Source organism: Nannobrachium achirus, assembly GCF_963921795.1.
Source record: "Nannobrachium achirus genome assembly, chromosome: 2".
Lineage (NCBI taxonomy): Eukaryota > Metazoa > Chordata > Actinopteri > Myctophiformes > Myctophidae > Nannobrachium > Nannobrachium achirus.
In genome coordinates, this window is record NC_137811.1 from 4,189,854 (window position 1) to 4,208,503 (window position 18,650).

Below are 18,650 nucleotides of genomic sequence, written 5' to 3' on the forward strand. Positions count from 1 at the left end.
GGCAAAAAAATCTGGTGTGTGGCCGATGGCCGCGCGCAATGAGGGCCTGTCCAACTCCTTTTCCCGGGCTGAATCAGGGGCCCAGTACGTCCCTGGCAGCATGCATTTTGTATTTATCGTTCTAGCACTTCAAAACAGTGTAAATGTCCTATGCAATCTGTGTATTGCTTTCTAAGTAATCAATACAAAGGTTACACGTTGGCACTCTGACACGTCGCTATTCCAACCACCTAACTTAACCCTAACCCTAACCTCAGTAAAACTAACGCGGGTGAATGCTAACCGATGAGTAGTTAACCTGCCGACACTGGTGAATGCTAACCTGGTGATTGGAAAGGGGATGCGTCAGAATGGAAACCCGTCCCCCAATACTACCATAATTGTCTGAAGAGTCATTAATTGTGTTCCCATAGTCTTATGTTTCTGAATGTCTAACTTCATACTCCAGAATGACACACTTGGTTTTCAATCAGTGGTTCTCAAACTTTTTTCATGTGGACCCCCATCTAATAACTTGCCTGGGCCCCCCAAACTAATTTTGTGTTGTTAAAATGTTTAACAAATATTCACAATCTTTCACATTTTGTTCAAGTTTTTGGAAGCAGATCGACTGTAGATTGTCTATTTTCGAATAGCAGATGTATATCCCATATTAAAATTTAAATTAACATTGCCAAGAGGCTTTCCCTTGCCTGGCGTTGCCATCCTCTATCACACACTTCGTTTTGGGAAGAGAGTCTGGGATTTCAGGAAGAGCTTTCATTTCTACGTCATTGACCCAAACCACGTGCACCACGTGCCCCAAGCATACAACCCTGATTGGCCAATCCTTGAAGCTGGTTGAGGAAATAGAATCTCAATGGATCTGTGCCAGACCATACTACAACACCACTACCGCCAGGGGGTGGTGTTGTGTTCGGTTTGGTTTATTAACCAGGCAAAGCTTTCCCCACAAAAACAGAAAATACACAGGTATAGAACCCTGAGGGACTCCTCGCAACCATATGGGGTATACTGTAAGTGGTTAACCTATCGCTAGTGACCCGCTAGAATCCCCTCAAGGACCCCTGGGGGTCCCCAGACCACACTATGAGAAACACTGGAATGACCAACCTGACACGTCAGTTGTTTTGACATTGGAAATGGTCTCAATGTTGTTCCAGTTGTTATTGGAGTGGACCAGAGCTTCCAATCCCAGCTCCGCCAAACTGGGGAGGGAAACGAGCACAACGTTTAAAATAGAGGAGAGGACCGCTTATAAACTAAAACATTAAAGAAACACATAACAAATGCATTCAACTTTCATCTACTTCTGTTTCAACTGACTAGGCCTTCAAGTGTCAAGTTGTGAAGTTTTCAATGGGTCCCTGGTTGTGAGATTAAACATACACACACACACACACACACACACACACACACACACACACACACACACACACACACACACACACACACACACACACACGCGCGCACACACACACACACACACACACACACACACACACACACACACAAAACTGTCCAGGCTTCGCACAAAAGCCAAAGTACCTGTGTTAAATGAGCCCAAACATGTTTGAATGTGAAATATCCCTTTGACATTGACATTTTCATAATACAATACACAATGTTAACAATGTCCTCTTATAGGCCTACAATAGTCAATGGTAAAACATTCACCTTTTGGCTGCAGTGTACAAAAACTGTATTTCCTTGGTGAAGGAGAATTGGACTTCTGGAGGCAGATCATTGGGATTCTCCACATTGATGCAGTGAGGAATGCCTTCTGCATATTCTTTCCACCTATAGAGGGAGAGAGAACAATCAACTGACTTGGGAGACCCTTTTTCATTTCCAGGACATCCAAATTTGACAGGCCTATAACACTCGTGTGACTGGAAAAAGAAATCACTTCAACTGACTGCATTTATAAGTCAAATTGACAGGTATATTATTTCATACTTAACCCTTGGATGCGTGACCAACCAATACCATCACTCTTCCATGAGTGGGGTCAAAAACGACCCCAATTAAAATCAATGTATTTTTGCAATAAACTACTTGCTCTCACACGTAACTCTGCCATACTTTTGCCTAGCAACGTGATTTCAACTTTAAAACACTCACACGACTTGGGCCTTTTTTCTGCCAATAGTTGCTATCACACTTTTCTCTCACACGTAACTCTGACATACTTTTGCGTAGCAACGTGATTTCAACTTTAAAACGTTCACACGACTTGGCACTTTTTCCGGCCAATAGGGACGAGCTGTAATTGTTGAAGCCCCGCCCCCCCCTGTCTTCCTATTGGCTGGGCTTTAAACAGCCATAACTCCAGTTCGCAGCATGGTACCGTCTTGAAACTTGGTGTCTGGACTTAATCCACCATAGGGATGAGCTGCAATTGTTGAAGCCCCGCCCCCTCTTGCCTCCTATTGGCTTGGCTATAAACAGCCATAACTCCATTTTGCAGCATGGTACCGTTTCGTAAGTTGGTGTCTGGACTTAGACAGCCAATATGGACGAGCTGTAATTGTTGAAGCCCCACCCCCTCTGACAAGTCTGTTGTTTCCACCCGCCCTGACGGTCGCTTCTCGCCCTTAGGGTGTCTTACTGGCAATAGTAGTAATAGTAGTAATAGTAGTAGTAATAGTAGTATTTGGACACTGCTCCTACAATGTTTGCCCTAAAATCACGCAAATCGGTACACACTATGTCTACACTCATCTCATCAACATGTGACCTGATGGTCGCTTACCTCCCGATTAGGGAGTCTTACTGGTAATAGTAGTAATAGTAGTAGTAGTAGTAACAGTAATAGTAGTGATATTAGTAATAATAGTTGCGACCATAGGGCGCAAGTTTAGTATGTGAACGGTCACAGCTTGTAGGTAGGTATGTATGTATGTATGTATCTCTGTCACGCCTGACACTGTGGTTCTATGGGTTTGTCGCTCTGACATCATGCTCTGATGTCAATGTGATGTCAGGGGAACCACTCTAACAGAATGTGTTTGCCGCTCTGGCTTCACTGTGATGTAAACGTTTTTATGCCCATACATGGAGATCCCTGTCTGTAGAACCTGCCACACAGATATGGGATGTCTTGGCCATATATGGATTCTGTTAGTGTTGTATGTGGACGATGTGGTCTCCATATATGGGTATTCCCATATGAAGTCCTGTTAGATATGGGCTTAATATTAATGACATCAGGGAACTCCATGTATGGGCATAAAAGGGATTCTGTTAGTTTGACATCATAGTGAAGCCAGAGCGTGATGTCAGAGCGGCAAACCCATTCTGTTAGAGTGGTTCCCCTGACATCACAGTGACATCAGAGCTTGATGTCAGAGCGACAAACCCATAGACCCACAGTGTCAGGCGTGACAGAGATACATACATACATACATATGGACAAGCTTTGACCGTTCACATACTTGCAATCTACGGTCGCAACTATTATTACTACTATTACTACTACTATTACTACTTTTATTACTACTATTACCAGTAAGCGACCGTCAGGGCGGGTGGAAACAACAGACTTGTAAGAGGGGGCGGGGCTTCAACAATTACAGCTCATCCATATTGGCCGTCTAAGTCCAGACACCAATTTTCGAGACTGTATACAATGCAGCAAACTGGAGTTATGGATGTTTAAAGTCCAGCCAATAGGAGGGAAGAGGGGGCGTGGCTTCAACAATTGCAACTCATCCCTATGGCGGTCTAAGTCCAGACACCACATTTCGAGACGGTACCATGCTGCGAACTGGAGTTATGGATGTTTAAAGCCCAGCCAATAGGAAGACAGGGGGGGCGGGGCTTCAACAATTACAGCTCGTCCCTATTGGCCGGAAAAATTGCCAAGTCGTGTGAGCGTTTTAAAGGTGAAATAACGTTGCTACGCAAAAGTATGCCAGAGTTACATGTGAGAGCAAAGTGTGACAGCAAAATGTGACAGCTGCTGCACGCGTTTAGTAGACAGAGGGGGCGGGGCTTCAACAATTCCAGCTCGTCCCTATTGGCGGAAAAAAGGCCAAAGTCGTGTGAGTGTTTTAAAGTTGAAATCACGTTGCTAGGCAAAAGTATGTCAGAGTTATGTGTGAGAGCGAAGTAGTTTATTGCAAAAATGCATTGATTTTAATTGGGGTCATTTTTTACCCCACTCATGGAAGAGTGGGGTAGTGATACAAAAACTGCAATTTCTTAAAATTAATGAAAGGAATGAAAAAATGCAAATGGCCTCATGTCACAAACATGTTTTATGAGGAATACCTGGAATATGAAAATATTTAAACTTTTAATTTTAAAGATATTGAAGAATAACAACCCCTGGGGTCATTTTTTACCCCACTCATGCATCCTAGGGTTAAGAAACGTTTCAGAAGGGGAAAAAAACGAGAACACATGTCTTGAGTATTTAGGAAAAGTCATGGAAGGGGAAATTTCTGAGACCTTCACAGGGAGAGTTATTGCAATTTGCGATCTCAAAATCGGTCAAAATGACCTGTTAGTCACCCGTGTGTTAAGTTAAGGCATAAGAGCTGGTACTTAAGACAATCAAAATACAGCCCTCAGTGTACACATTGTACACATAGAGTTACAGACCAGGGGCCTGTTTCACAATACCTGGATTAAGGATTTAGCCTGGATTAACCAGCTATCCTGATTAAAACTATAGTAAGACGCCTCAGGGTGAAGGTCACCCCAGGAATCTGTTAGTGTGACATCACAGCGACATCACAGTGATGTCAGAGCTTATTATTGATGACATCAGGGAACTCCATTTATGGCCATAAAAGGGATTCTGTTAGTGTGGTTCCCCTGACATCACGGTGAAGTCAGAGCATGATGTCAGAGCGACAAACCCATACTTACAAAAGTGTACACGTCCGGACGGATGTATACAGACAAGCTGTGACGGTTCTGATATAGACTAGAGCTAAAGCTAGGGCTAGGGGGGAGAACGCTGCTCTGTCTTTGGTTCCATGATCGGTCACAATCAATCAATAAGGCATTGATTATTCTATGGCAGCCAGTGGTGTAAAGTAACTAAGTGCATGGCACCGAAGAATGCCAGGCTTTACAATCCTGGCTTGACAACAAAGTCACTCCTTCTCAGCCTGGCTTGGCGTTAGTGGAACAGAATAAACCAGGTTATTGTCAAGTCTGGATTTGGTTTAAATCCTGGCTTAGATTATTCTACTTTCGTGAAATACCCCCCTGTAAGGGTCCATTTGGTTCCATTTGTACTCTCAGAGTTACAGTCCAATAAGTTCCATTTGGACCCCTGGAGGTCCACAGACCCAACGTTGAGAACCAGTATGTTACTCACTGATAGTCCTGCTCTCTCTGCTTCAGTTCTTCTTCTCTGCATTTTATGGCCAAAGGTAGTTTGTCCTCAAAGCAAAGCATAGCTGAAAGAAAATAAGCAAGTTAAGCAGAGACTTAAACTCAGGTATTTATTGTAGAACCATTTTGATATAACAGATGTGTGGATGAGGAGCTGGGCTGACTCCTGGGTGAGGAAGGGTCCGATCCTACATAATTATTATGCTAGTGCAGACATCCCAAGTATCCCGGAAAATGTGGGAGTCTCTCGGAAATAAGCGTCGCTCCCGGACGCCCGCAAGTGGCGCTAAAACTCCTGGAAATCCCAGCTGCTCCCGCAAATGCCTACCATATCCGGCTGGATCTGGTCTAGAAACCGGATCTGCAACCCGCGATGGGTTCTCATTCGTCGTCAAACTGGCAAATTAATGATTGTCATTCGCTGTGGGAGATGTGTCTAAAAGTGACCAACCACTGGTCTCAGATGCAGAGACTTCTCAAGCGCGAAAGATAATCAGCTTGTAACAGTAAACAGACGGGTTTTGACAGGTCTTGCTTAATATGAATAAAATAACAGTACTTTACAACTGTCGGTTCTTTTTCGCTGGACATACTACAGCCTGTGCGACATATGGCATATGTGTCTCACTGTGAGTGACAGAACTTTCTCCCAAATAGGTGAGAAAGACATCATGCTATAAATTAACCCGATTATATTAAGCCTAAAATGGTTCCGCCACCGTGCAGAACCGCTTTTAACAGTTTTAATCGCTTTTAACCGTAGACAAATGAGTAAAATCCGAAAAAAAAAAATTGTGCACGCGCGCACAAAACCTGTTAAATCCTTAATGCACTCCCCCCTCATTTTGTTGAATTCCCGGAACCTCCCGGAAATGCTGATTTCCAAGTTGAGATGTCTGCAAGTGACACTGAGCACAAACACTTAAGATTTAAGACCTTAGCATATTTAGCGCATGGGGGAGTGCACATATGTTAATTGAGGGACGCAATGCGGTAGCTGCTATTATGAACCTTGACTAAGGCTGAATTTACACTGCCAGCCACATCCAGCCAGATTGGAATCTGATTGGTTTAAATGGTCACATGGTCAAATGGAACAAATCAGATTCCGATCTGGGAAACGAGGCACCCATGTATAGAAAGCCCCACTCGGCCAGTTTCAATCCATTCATTCTCAAGAATGTCTGTGATTCAAACTTTACTATAATCAGCAGGAGTGAGAGTTTAAATTCCTTGTGTCAATTGTGTTTACCATGAAGATGTTAGTATATTAAAATACAATGATTTGAGCTCCTCAATGCGGCTGAAGAGTTCATGTGTAACTCGGCAACACTTGAATTGAATTAATCATGATTGTCATTACATTCTCTATGATCAGTAACATGTGGGTGATACTTAGTATGTGCATCAAATATGGTTGTATTTATGCAAGCATTGGGATTTTGACCATATGGTTATGGCCATGCATGCACTTGGGGACTTTTTTTTCTTTTGGTCTCACCGCATAATGCAGCCAAAATAGCACTGCTTCTGTTTTTGCACTGTTAATCCTACAAACTTTAACCCTTTGAAGTTCCCACCAAGAAAGAAGCTGTTAAAAAATTATTTCTTTGCATTTTCTATTCCCTTTAGGCATTAATAACAACAATCAATTTTTTTTACAATACACCCACCAGTTTTTAAACTATAAGCCTCTACCAAACGGTAGAGATGTACGTTATTGTTAAAGGAGTAGTTCACCCCCAACATGACTTTTTTTCTATTGATTACTCATGCCATGGAGAGTAGAGTTCAATCAATTTTTTTGGTTTTTGTCACATTCCTAAGACAAAAATGTGAGAACAATAAATTTTCCCCCATTGATTCCGGATGGTGACCCGTTTCGAAATGGGTCACCATCCGGAATCAATGGGGGAAAATTTATTGTTCTCACATTTTTGTTACAAGACTGTCGCACAAAACTAGTGAAAACAGCCGATCTACAAGCACACAACGCCTCGTGATGCGAGGCGTTCTGTGCTTGTAGATCACTAATTTAGTACATATTTTAGATAAATAAGAACAGTTTCCACCCGACAACGACGATATGCTATAAATATAAGGTGCTGGGAGTGAAAATTATAATGTAGGGGTGCCTCGGATTAAAACAAATATGTATGGGGTGCCCTGAGACAAAGAAGTTTGGGAACCTCTGGAATAGGTGAACAAGTGTACTGTGTATGTTGATTGGGCACTACTCTTTTACCACTAACAGACATCTCAACCATTTGGTAGAGCATATTTTTTAAACAAGTATAAAATCGTACTTTTAGAACTATTTCAGCATATATTATAATGACAAAACATTCAATGTTTCATAATAACAACAATGAAATATAGCTGCAAGCAGCGATAAAGTGTCCAAGGCATAAAAAGCAGGAAAGCAAAAAGGCATCAAGGGAAAGCAAAGAAGAATATCAAAGAAAAACTAGAAGCAGTGTTCTTCCGAACAGGACTCCGGCAAGTCAGGTAGGTTTTTTTTGGCCTAGTGGTGACTCTATAATAGGCCAAAGTGAAAAGGGTGCCACGTGTTCTTGGGCCTTTCACGGCAATCGGACGCTGCATGCGGGATTTGAACCATATTGTTCCAAAAATGTGTTTTGCAAAAATTGACCCGCTGGTGGCGCTATAACAGGCCAATGTGAGAAGGGTGGCATCTGTTCCTTGGCCTAGTGGGAATGTGTGTGCAAAATCTCACACACATAGCAATCTTTGGTATGACGCGACCCGGGTTTGAACCCGGATCTCCCAGTCTCAGGGCAGACACTCAAACCACTAGGCCACAGAGCTGGTCATGATATAATTGCAATCCTTGGAAATCACAACATAGGTGTAGACATGACAGTTTGTATTATAATGCTTGTTTCAGGAGTTATGATGCAAAATACATTATTTTAGTACAGGAGATAATAAGAGTAATCGTTCACTTGGTGATACAAGCGTGGAAATTGGTACACATCATCTTTGGAGGCCACTCTTCAAATTAAGAAACCGAGCCACTCAAAAATCAAAGATGGCGGCCCCCGAAATCCAAGATGTCTGCCCGAAAACGTGTTTTTTCCTTTATAACTCCAAATGCATTGATTTTAAGACCCATAAATGTATTAAAGTTGAATATAAAGTTGGGCATTGTGGATATTTTTGTACCAAGTAAATGCCTGTATCTATTTCAGTTCTTGAGATAAAGCATATAAAAAATGTAGGTACACCTGAGTCTGTAAAAGTACCTATATGTTGTATCTCAAAAACTGTAATAGATAAAATCAATGCATTTGGAGCTGGAAAGGGAACCACAAGTTGAGCTGGTTCTCTTTTCAGGTCATATCATCCTCCTGTGGATTTTTATCATCATAACATGCTAGGCTTTGTACTTTAGGCACAGTGCCAACATTGGCACAGGGGAGGGTGATCACATTATTCATGCCAAAAATAAATGTATTTGTCGAATTCCTAAGTCAATAATTTGATTACAATAAATGTACCCCCATTGACTCCGAATGGGGACCCAAATGCATTTGGGTCCCCATTCGGAATCAATAGATAAAAAGTCATTTTGGGGGTGAACTACTCCTTTAAGAGCTGGAAAGCATGTTTGTCACTTTAGATTTGACCACTTTAACCATTGTTTTATATACTTTGCTATTCGAAGATAGTAGACCTACAAGCTCATAGCGCGGCACTCTACTCGGTAGTAAATCTGCTATTTTTTAAATGACCTTTAGAGTGGTTACACTGATTCCCCCCCGCCCCCCCTTGAACCCCCTCAAGGACCCCTGGGGGTCCCCGGACCCCACTCTGAGCACCATTGAGAATATATTCTTTCATGTACCGTAACAGCTTTTCTAGGATATAAGCAGAGTTGGAAGTGGAAGGTAGAAATGAGCTGAAAGGGAACCACAAGTTGAGCTGCTTCCCTGTTCAGGTCATTTCATCCTCCTGCTCTCTTCAGAGCTCCCCAGGGCACCTTGCCTTCTTCTGTGGAGGTTTACCGTCATAACACGCTGGGCTTTGTACCTTATTATTGCGACCGAAGGACGCAGTTTACCATGAGAAATGCCACAGCTTGTCTCTGTGAAGCTGTGTGTGTACACAATTTTTGTCTATGGGTTGGTTCCCTTGACACATCACTGTGACATCACAGGTTATATCACAGGTGACAGGTGACTATGTAAAAGTCCATATATGGTAGAATCCCTTTTATGCCCATATATGAAGATCCCTGATGATCATCGATATACAGTACATCACTGTCCAGATGGCCAAGGCATGGCCCATATCTGTGTGGCTGGTTCAGATAGGGATCTCCATGTATGTGCATAAAAGAGATGCACTATATACATGGATCTCCATTTATGGGTAACACGTCCGATATACATCACTGGCCAAGAATTGGCGCATTGTCACCCTGAGGCGTCTTACTAGTTAGATTAGAATGAGGGGAGGCAACCTTAGGCACGGGTGCCAACATTGGCACAGGGGAGGGTGATCACTGGAGGACTGAGCATTGGTTCAACCTCCCGTTGGTTTGACCAGGTTAGCATTCAACCAAGTTAGCATTCACCAGTGTCGGCAGGTTAGCATTTCACTAGCTTAGCATTCACCAACGTCGGCACGAGGTGGTCGGACCAACGGGAGGTCGAACCAATGCCACGTTACCAATCACTGGCACACTGGCATAAGTGTGAGAGAGGATTTGTCTTTTATAACTACATCGAATGAAGCTGTGAGGAAAAGAAACGAAACGAGAAAGAATACCCCTGTACACCTATTGTCGTGCACTAGACCTCTGGGAGATGGAGTCTATCCTGTTACACTGCACTATAGACCTCTGGGAGATGGAGTCTGTCCTGTTACAATGCACTATAGACCTCTGGGAGATGGAGTCTGTCCTGTTACAATGCACTATAGACCTCTGGGAGATGGAGTCTGTCCTGTTACAATGCACTATAGACCTCTGGGAGATGGAGTCTATCCTGTTACACTGCACTCATAGGCGATTTTAAGGGGTGTCCTAGGGTGCACGTGCACCCCCTGGCCGCCAGGCGGCCATTTTGATTTTTTTTTTTTTTTTTGTAATGTAACTTTATTTTATAATTATTAAATAAAACAGTGATCGTGATTTGTAAAATGTGCGCAAAAAGAGAGGTGGAGGGGCAAGTATTTCAGCTTGCTTGCTTGCAATGTAAGACCTATCAGCTTGCTTGGCGACGGCGCTGTTGGCAGACTTGGCAGGCACTGTGGGTGGGCTGTGAGATTGACACCTGTGCTGGCCGGCTGTGTGACTCTCTGATATGATGACCCACAATTCCGTGATTTCCTTATCTGTTTCCGCCCGCCTAAAACAATATGGATACAGCAGCAGAGCAGCAATAATGGCGAAACGAACTATAAATACAAAGACAATTGACCAATTCTTTATAAAAAAGAGCAAACCCAGTGCCACAACCGATAATTCATCATCAGGAAATGTGAACACGGGTTCACTCGACACTGACAGTAATGCTAATGAACGTGAACCAGAGGAGGTGGACGGAGCTTGCAGCAGCAGTGATCCAGCCACCGACATCACTGTGGAAGGCTCGCCGTTGCCGGAGACCGAGGCCCCGGTTCCTCCACAGCAAGCAAGCCCCACTCCAGACTCAACTGTTGTTACCCCAGGCCCAGACCCAGAGGAGCCAAATGAAGCCAACTTTGTTCATGAAAGAGACCCTTGCCATGGCCCGGATAAAGCCAAGCAGTTTTTGGCTTTGGGTCCATATCAGCCAGTAAGTAAATAAATCCTATAGATAGACATATGGTGTCTAGAAAAAGAAGCACCTGTTTTACACTTTTTTTTGTTTGTATTGTGTTGGGTACAAAATTAACTGCAGAAATCCGCTAAAACAACATTACAAAACCGCTTGCATGAGGTAATAGAGGTCGTGCACCCCCTGCTGGAAGAGGCTAGAATCGCCTATGACTGCACTATAGACCTCTGGGAGATGGAGTCTGTCCTGTTACAATGCACTATAGACCTCTGGGAGATGGAGTCTGTCCTGTTACAATGCACTATAGACCTCTGGGAGATGGAGTCTGTCCTGTTACAATGCACTAATAGACCTCTGGGAGATGGAGTCTATCCTATTACAATGCACACCTAAAGATTAAAAAATTACTTCCACGCTTTTTCAGAAATATGTGTGTTGTGAGCTTGTAGATCGGCTATTTTAAAACATCCAAAGTATAAAATAGAGTTAAGGGCCTTTCATACGGAGCGCGGTTGCCGCGTCCTAGTAATTCATTTTCAATGAGAGGCGGTTATTTTGGCTGCGCGGAGAGGTTTAGGGGCGGCGAGGCGAGCGGGCGCGGTCCTGTGAAATTCCCGTGCGCATGCTCGTTCGTGCATGCGCTCGCAGGCGGCGAGAGCTGGATCGTGGTCAGCTTTTTTCCCGCTTGCCGGCTGGCACGCAGGAGGACTACAACAATGGCTGCTAGGCGTAATATCGCCAGGCGTTTAGGCCAATTCGTGGAGTGATTGTGTTTCTGTCTCCAGATGAGAGGCCGCGGTGCGGTCTCCGCTGATCCAGGCCCCTGCGGCTCCATCTGAAAGGTGCTTTAGAGTGGTTGCACTGATTTTACTGGGGACCCCCCCTTGAAACCCATCAAGGACCCCTGGGGGTCCCTGGACCACACTTTGAGCACCATTGGCAGAATATATTCTTTCATATACCGTAGCAGCTTTTCTGGGATGTCAGCGGAGTTGTAAGTGGAAGGTATAGTACAGGAGATAATAAGAGCAATCGTTCACTTGGTGATACAAGCGTGGAAATTGGTACACATCATCTTTGGAGGCCACTCTTTGATTTAAGAAACCAAGCCACTTGAAAATCAAAGATGGCGGCCCCAGAAATCCAAGATGTCCGTCCAAAAACATGTTTTTTTCTCCAAATGCATTGATTTTAAGACCCATATATGTATTAAAGTTGAATATAAAGTTGGGCATTGCGGATATTTTGGTACCAAGTAAATGTCTGTATCTATTTCAGTTCTTGAGATAAAGCATATAGGTACACCTGAGTCTGTAAAAGTACCTATATGTTGTATCTCAAGAACTGTAATAGATACAGACACATACTTAGTACCAAAATATCCGCAATGTCCAACTTTGTATTCAACTTTGATATGTTTATGGGTCTTAAAATCAATGCATTTAGAGTTATAAAGGAAAAGACATGTTTTCAGACAGACATCTTGGATTTCAGGGGCCGCCATCTTTTATTTTCAAGTGGCTCGGTTTCTTAATTCGAAGAGTGGCCTCCAAAGACGATGTGTACCAATTTTCACGCTTGTATCACCGAGTGAACGATTCTCCCAAAATACTGCTGTTAAGGCCCATTCCCACTGGGCCAGATAACAGATAAAAAAATCTCTTTCTCCAGATATTTTTCCATTCAAAGTGGATGGTAGATACAGATAAAAAAAATATCTGCCACAGATATCTGCCACAGATAAAAATATCTGTGGCAGATATTTTTTTTATCTGTATCTACCATCCACTTGGAATGGAAAGATATCTGGAGAAAGAGATTTTTTTATCTGTTATCTGGCCCAGTGGGAATGGGCCTTTAGGCGCTGTACTATTTAGTAATGGCGGATATTAAAATACGCTTAAAGGGGGGTTGTGGGACATTTTTAGGAAGGCTCCATATCAGACATTGTTCAAGGAACCAAACTGTAAAGTCTACCAAATGTCATGGTTTTATGCTTATATAAACCCCAGGTGGGATTCGATCCAACGACCTTCTGCATGAAAGGCATATGCCCTGACCACTGCACTAGGCAGCCACAGGATCTGTTGACCATGTTTGTTTAAAAAAAAAGTTCTATGTAGGCTGAGTGCCTTGATTTTATTGATTTATTTTTTATATTTGGAGGCTTGGGGTGAAATCAATCTGAGTAAATGTAATCTGAGTATTTCTGACATTTTCGAGTGATCATATTTTCTTTCACTCAGAACAGAAAAATAACGGCCGGTAGAGAAGGGCTCATTTTAAACATGAACGTGATCTGGAGTTAGTTCAGACGTGTCAACATTAAAGAGTTTGACATACGCACATGCCATGGGCATCCAGGATGTTAACATCAACTCAACCCTACGTGGGGTTTGAACTCACAACCGCCCGTATATCAGGCACAGGCACTGACCACTACACTACGGCAGTCACACATAATGGACCTGTCATAAAAAAAATAAAAAATAAAGTTTCATGTAATGTACGTGACGCCTTCTTTCAAAATGATATAGCGCCCCCCATTGGCCAATTGGGGTAAGATTGGTTTCAGTGATGTTTGGACTAACCCTCTACAGTAGTTCATCATGAACATTTTACTTTGCATACTATGTTTTAGAGGCAGAAGAATAATTTTCATAAAACTTGCAATATTGATTGAATTATTAAAAAAGCATGTTTCAATTTTTAAAAAATCCGATCTGACAGATCTTTAAATATTGGTCCAAAGTTAATGTAAAAAAAGTTCCATGCACGTGATGCGAAAATTCCGGAATAAAAGCGGGTTTAAGCGTTTTACAAACTGCTCAAAATGGCGGAAAATCAAAGGGCGGAGCTTACTTAACAAAGACACAGATGTCTTCTGCTTGAGTCAAGGCACGCGTGTAAGCAAGTTGCATGTCTTCAAACGAAATGAGGCATGACTTATGCCCCTTTAAAGTTTGAGTTTTCAAACGCTTCGTATAGCACCCCCCTTTGGCCAATTGGAGTAAGATTGCTTTCAGTGATATTTGGACTAACCCTCTACATATTTGCCAAATGCCATGAACGTGTCACTTTGCATGTATGATTTAGAGGCAGAAGAATAATTTGCATGAAACTGCAATATACAGTGAATTATTAAAAAATAATGTTTCACTTTAAAAAAAATCTGCAGAGACAGATCTGACCGTATTGGTCCAAAGTTCATGTAAAAAAAGTTTCGCGCACGTGATGCGAAAATCCCAGGAGGAGATAGATTTTGACTGTTTTTCTTATAATTCAAAATTGTGGGAGAAGTAAAGGTCAGAGGTCAAAAGTCAGAGCGTAAAAGTTGTTCGGCATGAGGAGACGCATAAGTGTACAGGTTTCATGGCTGGATCTGAAATGAGCATGAGCTTTATCTGTTCAAAGTTGGCATTTTTCAAAGGCTTCCTACAGCGCCACCCTTTGGCCGATTGTTGCGAGCTTCGCGTTTTAGCCGTTTGGCAAAGTCCTCTGCCAGACTGCCGAGTTTCGTAAAAAGCAACTGCACGGTCTAGCCGCTAGAGAAAAAGTAAAATACAGGTAACCGCAAGCCTCGCGTGGCTTATTGCTTTTCTAAAACGGTTACAATATGGCAACATGAAAAATCATACATGTACCAATTAAAACTGTTTTATTTCACTAATAATTCACTATAAGGTCTGCTCTGCAAGAAAGTAGTCCCCAGCTCCAGGAGAGTAGTTCCAGCCTTTTGCCAACAACACAGGTGCAAATAATTGGTGCACTAGCTGTGGAACACTGTGGAAAGAAATAACACACCTGGGTTTGATATAAACTGATTCATGGTGTGGGTTATAGTCTCATATACCACAGCAATTAAGGGAAACCAGACAATCAGAATCAAGGAATGGAACTAGCCGTTTTAGAACAAATATTATATCATTTTCACAACAGTAACCTTCACTCACCTTTACCCTCCCTGAACAGGTATGTCTGTCCATCGGTGATCCAGCGGTGGATGGGGAAGTGGTAAATGTCTGCTTCTGGAGACGTGACTTCAACCTTGGAGGGGAACCAGTCGTTCCCGAACCACCAGTTCGAGAGGAAGGCCTGCTTGTCCAGCTCTATCAGCACCAGCTCGCCAAGGCTCACGGGACATTTCACATCGTAGGTATGACTCTGAAAATTGAGAAATCGAGAAACACATTGAGAAAGTTTCTTTTTCAAAAATGTCCGACTCCCCGTTGATTCTCCCTTGCTTAACTCTCCCAACGCTTTGAACGTTCACGTTCGCCCCAATTCGCAAGACCTCTCCGCCAATACGGCGCTCGTTCGGTTCGTTCGTCTGATGACTGTAAGCTGATGAAGGGTCGCGCGGCCGTCTACTGTAAACACATTTTCCGCGGTGATGGTGTAAAAAATCCATTATGCGTTAACATCAACGGAGAACAATTCACTTCCTTGTTGATTTCCTCTGGCTGTAAGGCTCTGTGGCCAGTGACTGGTCTTCTTCTTCTTCAACACATAACAGGCAAATTCACGTTCATTCTCGCATGACGCCGCCCTCTGCTGCCTGGCAGACCAAAGTGCACTATTGCACAACCCAAAAAAATAAAAAATAAATGTCTGTCTGTCTGTCTGTCTATCTACTATAACGTCGCAAAGGTAAGCCGCTTTTTGATGGCACCAGACCCAATAAATAAATAAATAATCTGGCAGTAGGAGAGTTAATCCATTAATATCTGGAATGAGTTATTTCTTTAGCTATTGAAAAATAGCAGATATGCAAGCTCACACAAGCTTGTAGATCTGCAGATTTTGAAACATTTTTAACATGTTTGCAAATCTTTGAATATATGTTTTTCGACGCAACTTTTGCTTCTGGGGGTCCCTGGAACAACATATTTCGAGATGGGGGTCCGCGGCCAATTACATGTAATTTTGGGGGTCCTTGACATGAAAAGGTTAGAGAACCACTGATTTAGAAGAAGGATTTTGAAGACATTCATAGAATCGGGCCAATACATTCAATTTGCACACATTTTATCGATTTTTCCCAAAATAGCAGATCAACAAGCTCGAGTGCCGTGCAGCGAGCTTGTAGATCTGCTATTTTGTAAAAGTAATAATGTAATAGTGCAGATCATTAATGAGTACCTGAGACGGATAACAGTCTAAGTCCATATTTTAATCTTTTTGAATATAGATATTTTATGATTTACCAGACTGTAAACCACAAACTAGTCATTTTTAATCTGTTAAATTGTTAATGCACTCCCCCCTCATTTTGTTCAATTGTCTGTTTTAATGTTATCTGCTCCCTTTGTCTGCTGAATATTGCTTGTATTGACTTATCCCACTGAGCACAAGACCCTATCTAGACGTCTGGTTTATGCTTAGCCTTAATTTCAACTGGCTAGATTACGTCTTTATATAGACCGATTCTAGCCGACTGCATTTAATCCATTATTCCATACTTATTGATTAAAAAACAGCTTTAATTTGCACAACTGATTTTCAAATTGGACTAAAGTAATTTTAAGAGCTAAAGATCACTATATAGTCTAGTTTAGTTTTAGCCGTCATTTGACGTTTCCAGTTGAACGATATATCAACGTTTGGATGAAAACGATGTTTAGACCATAACATATGTTTTACATTTTTATCAAGTTGTTCATTATCGGATGCTAACAGTATAGCTTGAAATGATTAGATCTCCCGGTTCTACCTTAATAGTTGTAGTTTGCATCCACTGAGCAGATTTCTGGCCATTGCACGTCTTTTAGCCGTCTAAAAAGCTGGGCAATAAGTCCTTTGAAAAATTCTAAAAGTGTAATAAATAACGACATAATGCCGTGGTGCTGCTCATGACAGCATACTAATTCTTCTCTGAGTTACATAATTCATTCTGACAGCAACACACACAAACACACACGGCTGTCTCCCCAAATCCCCACCCCCACCATTATTCAATGATAATGATTAAATAAAATCGTTTTATAGCTATGCATCAATACAAGTTAGTTTGCGTTGTCAAACAAAATGCACCGATCTAAAACGAACAGCGGTTGGCGATATGTCAGATACTAATAGTGCAGGATACTTCCTCAGTTGTATCAGTGGCGGTGGTCTAGTGGTTAGTGTACAGGTCTGGTAACCAAAAGATTGCAAGTTGGAGCCCCGCTGGCAACCTATGTCAACTATAAATAGCAATGATATGCATAACAAAATCCATCAGCCGCGTTACAGCGTGTAGGGTACAGGGTCTCAAAACCAAGAAATAGTGTTTTTAAACCCTGCTGGCTGCCATCATTTTTCACAACTTTCGGCGGCCGCTAACGGCTAAATGTAGCCGTTTAAATGACGTTGATACAATGTCTGGTCTATGTATAGACGTTGAAAAAACTTGCCATTTTAAACCCTTGATAAACTAGTTTTAGCTAGACGTCTAGTTGGCGTTTAAACGTTCAAATTACGTCATTTAGCCCTCAAATTGCTCGTTGGGATACTGTTGTTCCACAAACTGTTAGAGATATACTGTTTTTCCACTTTCCATAAGTATTATGTCTTATAATTCCTAATGAGTTAAGTAAAATGGGGCTTCGGAAGGGGGGTGTTAGAAGTGGGGGTGACTGTGTGTCTGCGTTTTGGCATAATACTGTGTATTTCTGTGCATCTGTGCTTCCGGGTCAAAATGACCCGAACAGCACTAATTGTTCAAAAAATATGAGGGGGTCTAGCATGGGTGTAGTGCAAAAATATATTTTTGTTGTTCATCTCAGAAGAATCTTTAAGGCCAGTGAGTTTCAGGTGGAAACAATTTAAACTTCTACCTTTTTTTTCCAAATGAAAATGTAAAACGGGTCAAAATGACCCGAACAGCAGATTAAAAACGTCTAGTTTGTGGTTTACAGTCTGGTAAATCAAAAAATATCTATATTAAATATTTTAAAATATGGACTTAGACTGTTTTTCGTCTCAGGTACTCAGGTATTCAGGGTTAATTCAGACAGAAGTCAGACTCACAGCGCCGATGTAGTTGGTGACGACTGCCCAGAAGCTGGTGAGCCTGGTGCGCCCGCTCTGGCCCTTCCTTCCCACCAGCTTGATGTAAACGTGGTTATTGGTTGTTGCATTGGCGAGGAAACCAGTTGTCACTGTCACTTTGTATGTCAACATGGTTCACACTGCATGGGGGAGCAGAAAGAGAACGTTAGAATGTTACTCCAAATATTTCCAAAGCACCTCGGGTCTTCAACACTCGTCCGAGACAGTTTGCCCTCCAGGCCCCCAAGCTGTGGAATAAACTCCCTGTCGCACTTAGAACAACGGACTCACTCGCTAGCTTTCGCCGTGGACTGAAGACTCACCTTTTCAGACTCCACCAAAACTCTTAGCACTACTGGAAAATCAATGTCCATACATGAAGCTAGTTAGCATTTGTTTTTTAGGTTTTTTAGAAACCTTTTTTTTTATTTTATTTTTCTTTACAGATTATATTGTTTTTTTAGATAGATATTCATTTGC

The 18,650-nt window shown here is 42.3% G+C and overlaps 1 protein-coding gene across 1 annotated transcript in view; it reads right to left on the reverse strand.

Moving 5' to 3' along the window:
• The window catches only part of LOC308308628 (arachidonate 12-lipoxygenase, 12R-type-like), a gene marked incomplete at both ends in the record, with an annotated part of 30,464 nt that extends 12,162 nt beyond the window's left edge, over positions 1–18,302 (reverse strand). Inside the window, 4 exons of the mRNA XM_080754061.1 lie at positions 1,114–1,208; positions 5,336–5,417; positions 15,092–15,302; positions 18,150–18,302. Of these exons, the coding sequence (XP_080610187.1) occupies positions 1,114–1,208; positions 5,336–5,417; positions 15,092–15,302; positions 18,150–18,302 (541 nt within the window). The remainder of the gene's footprint in view (positions 1–1,113; positions 1,209–5,335; positions 5,418–15,091; positions 15,303–18,149) is intronic.
• Positions 18,303–18,650: the final 348 nt, after the last annotated feature.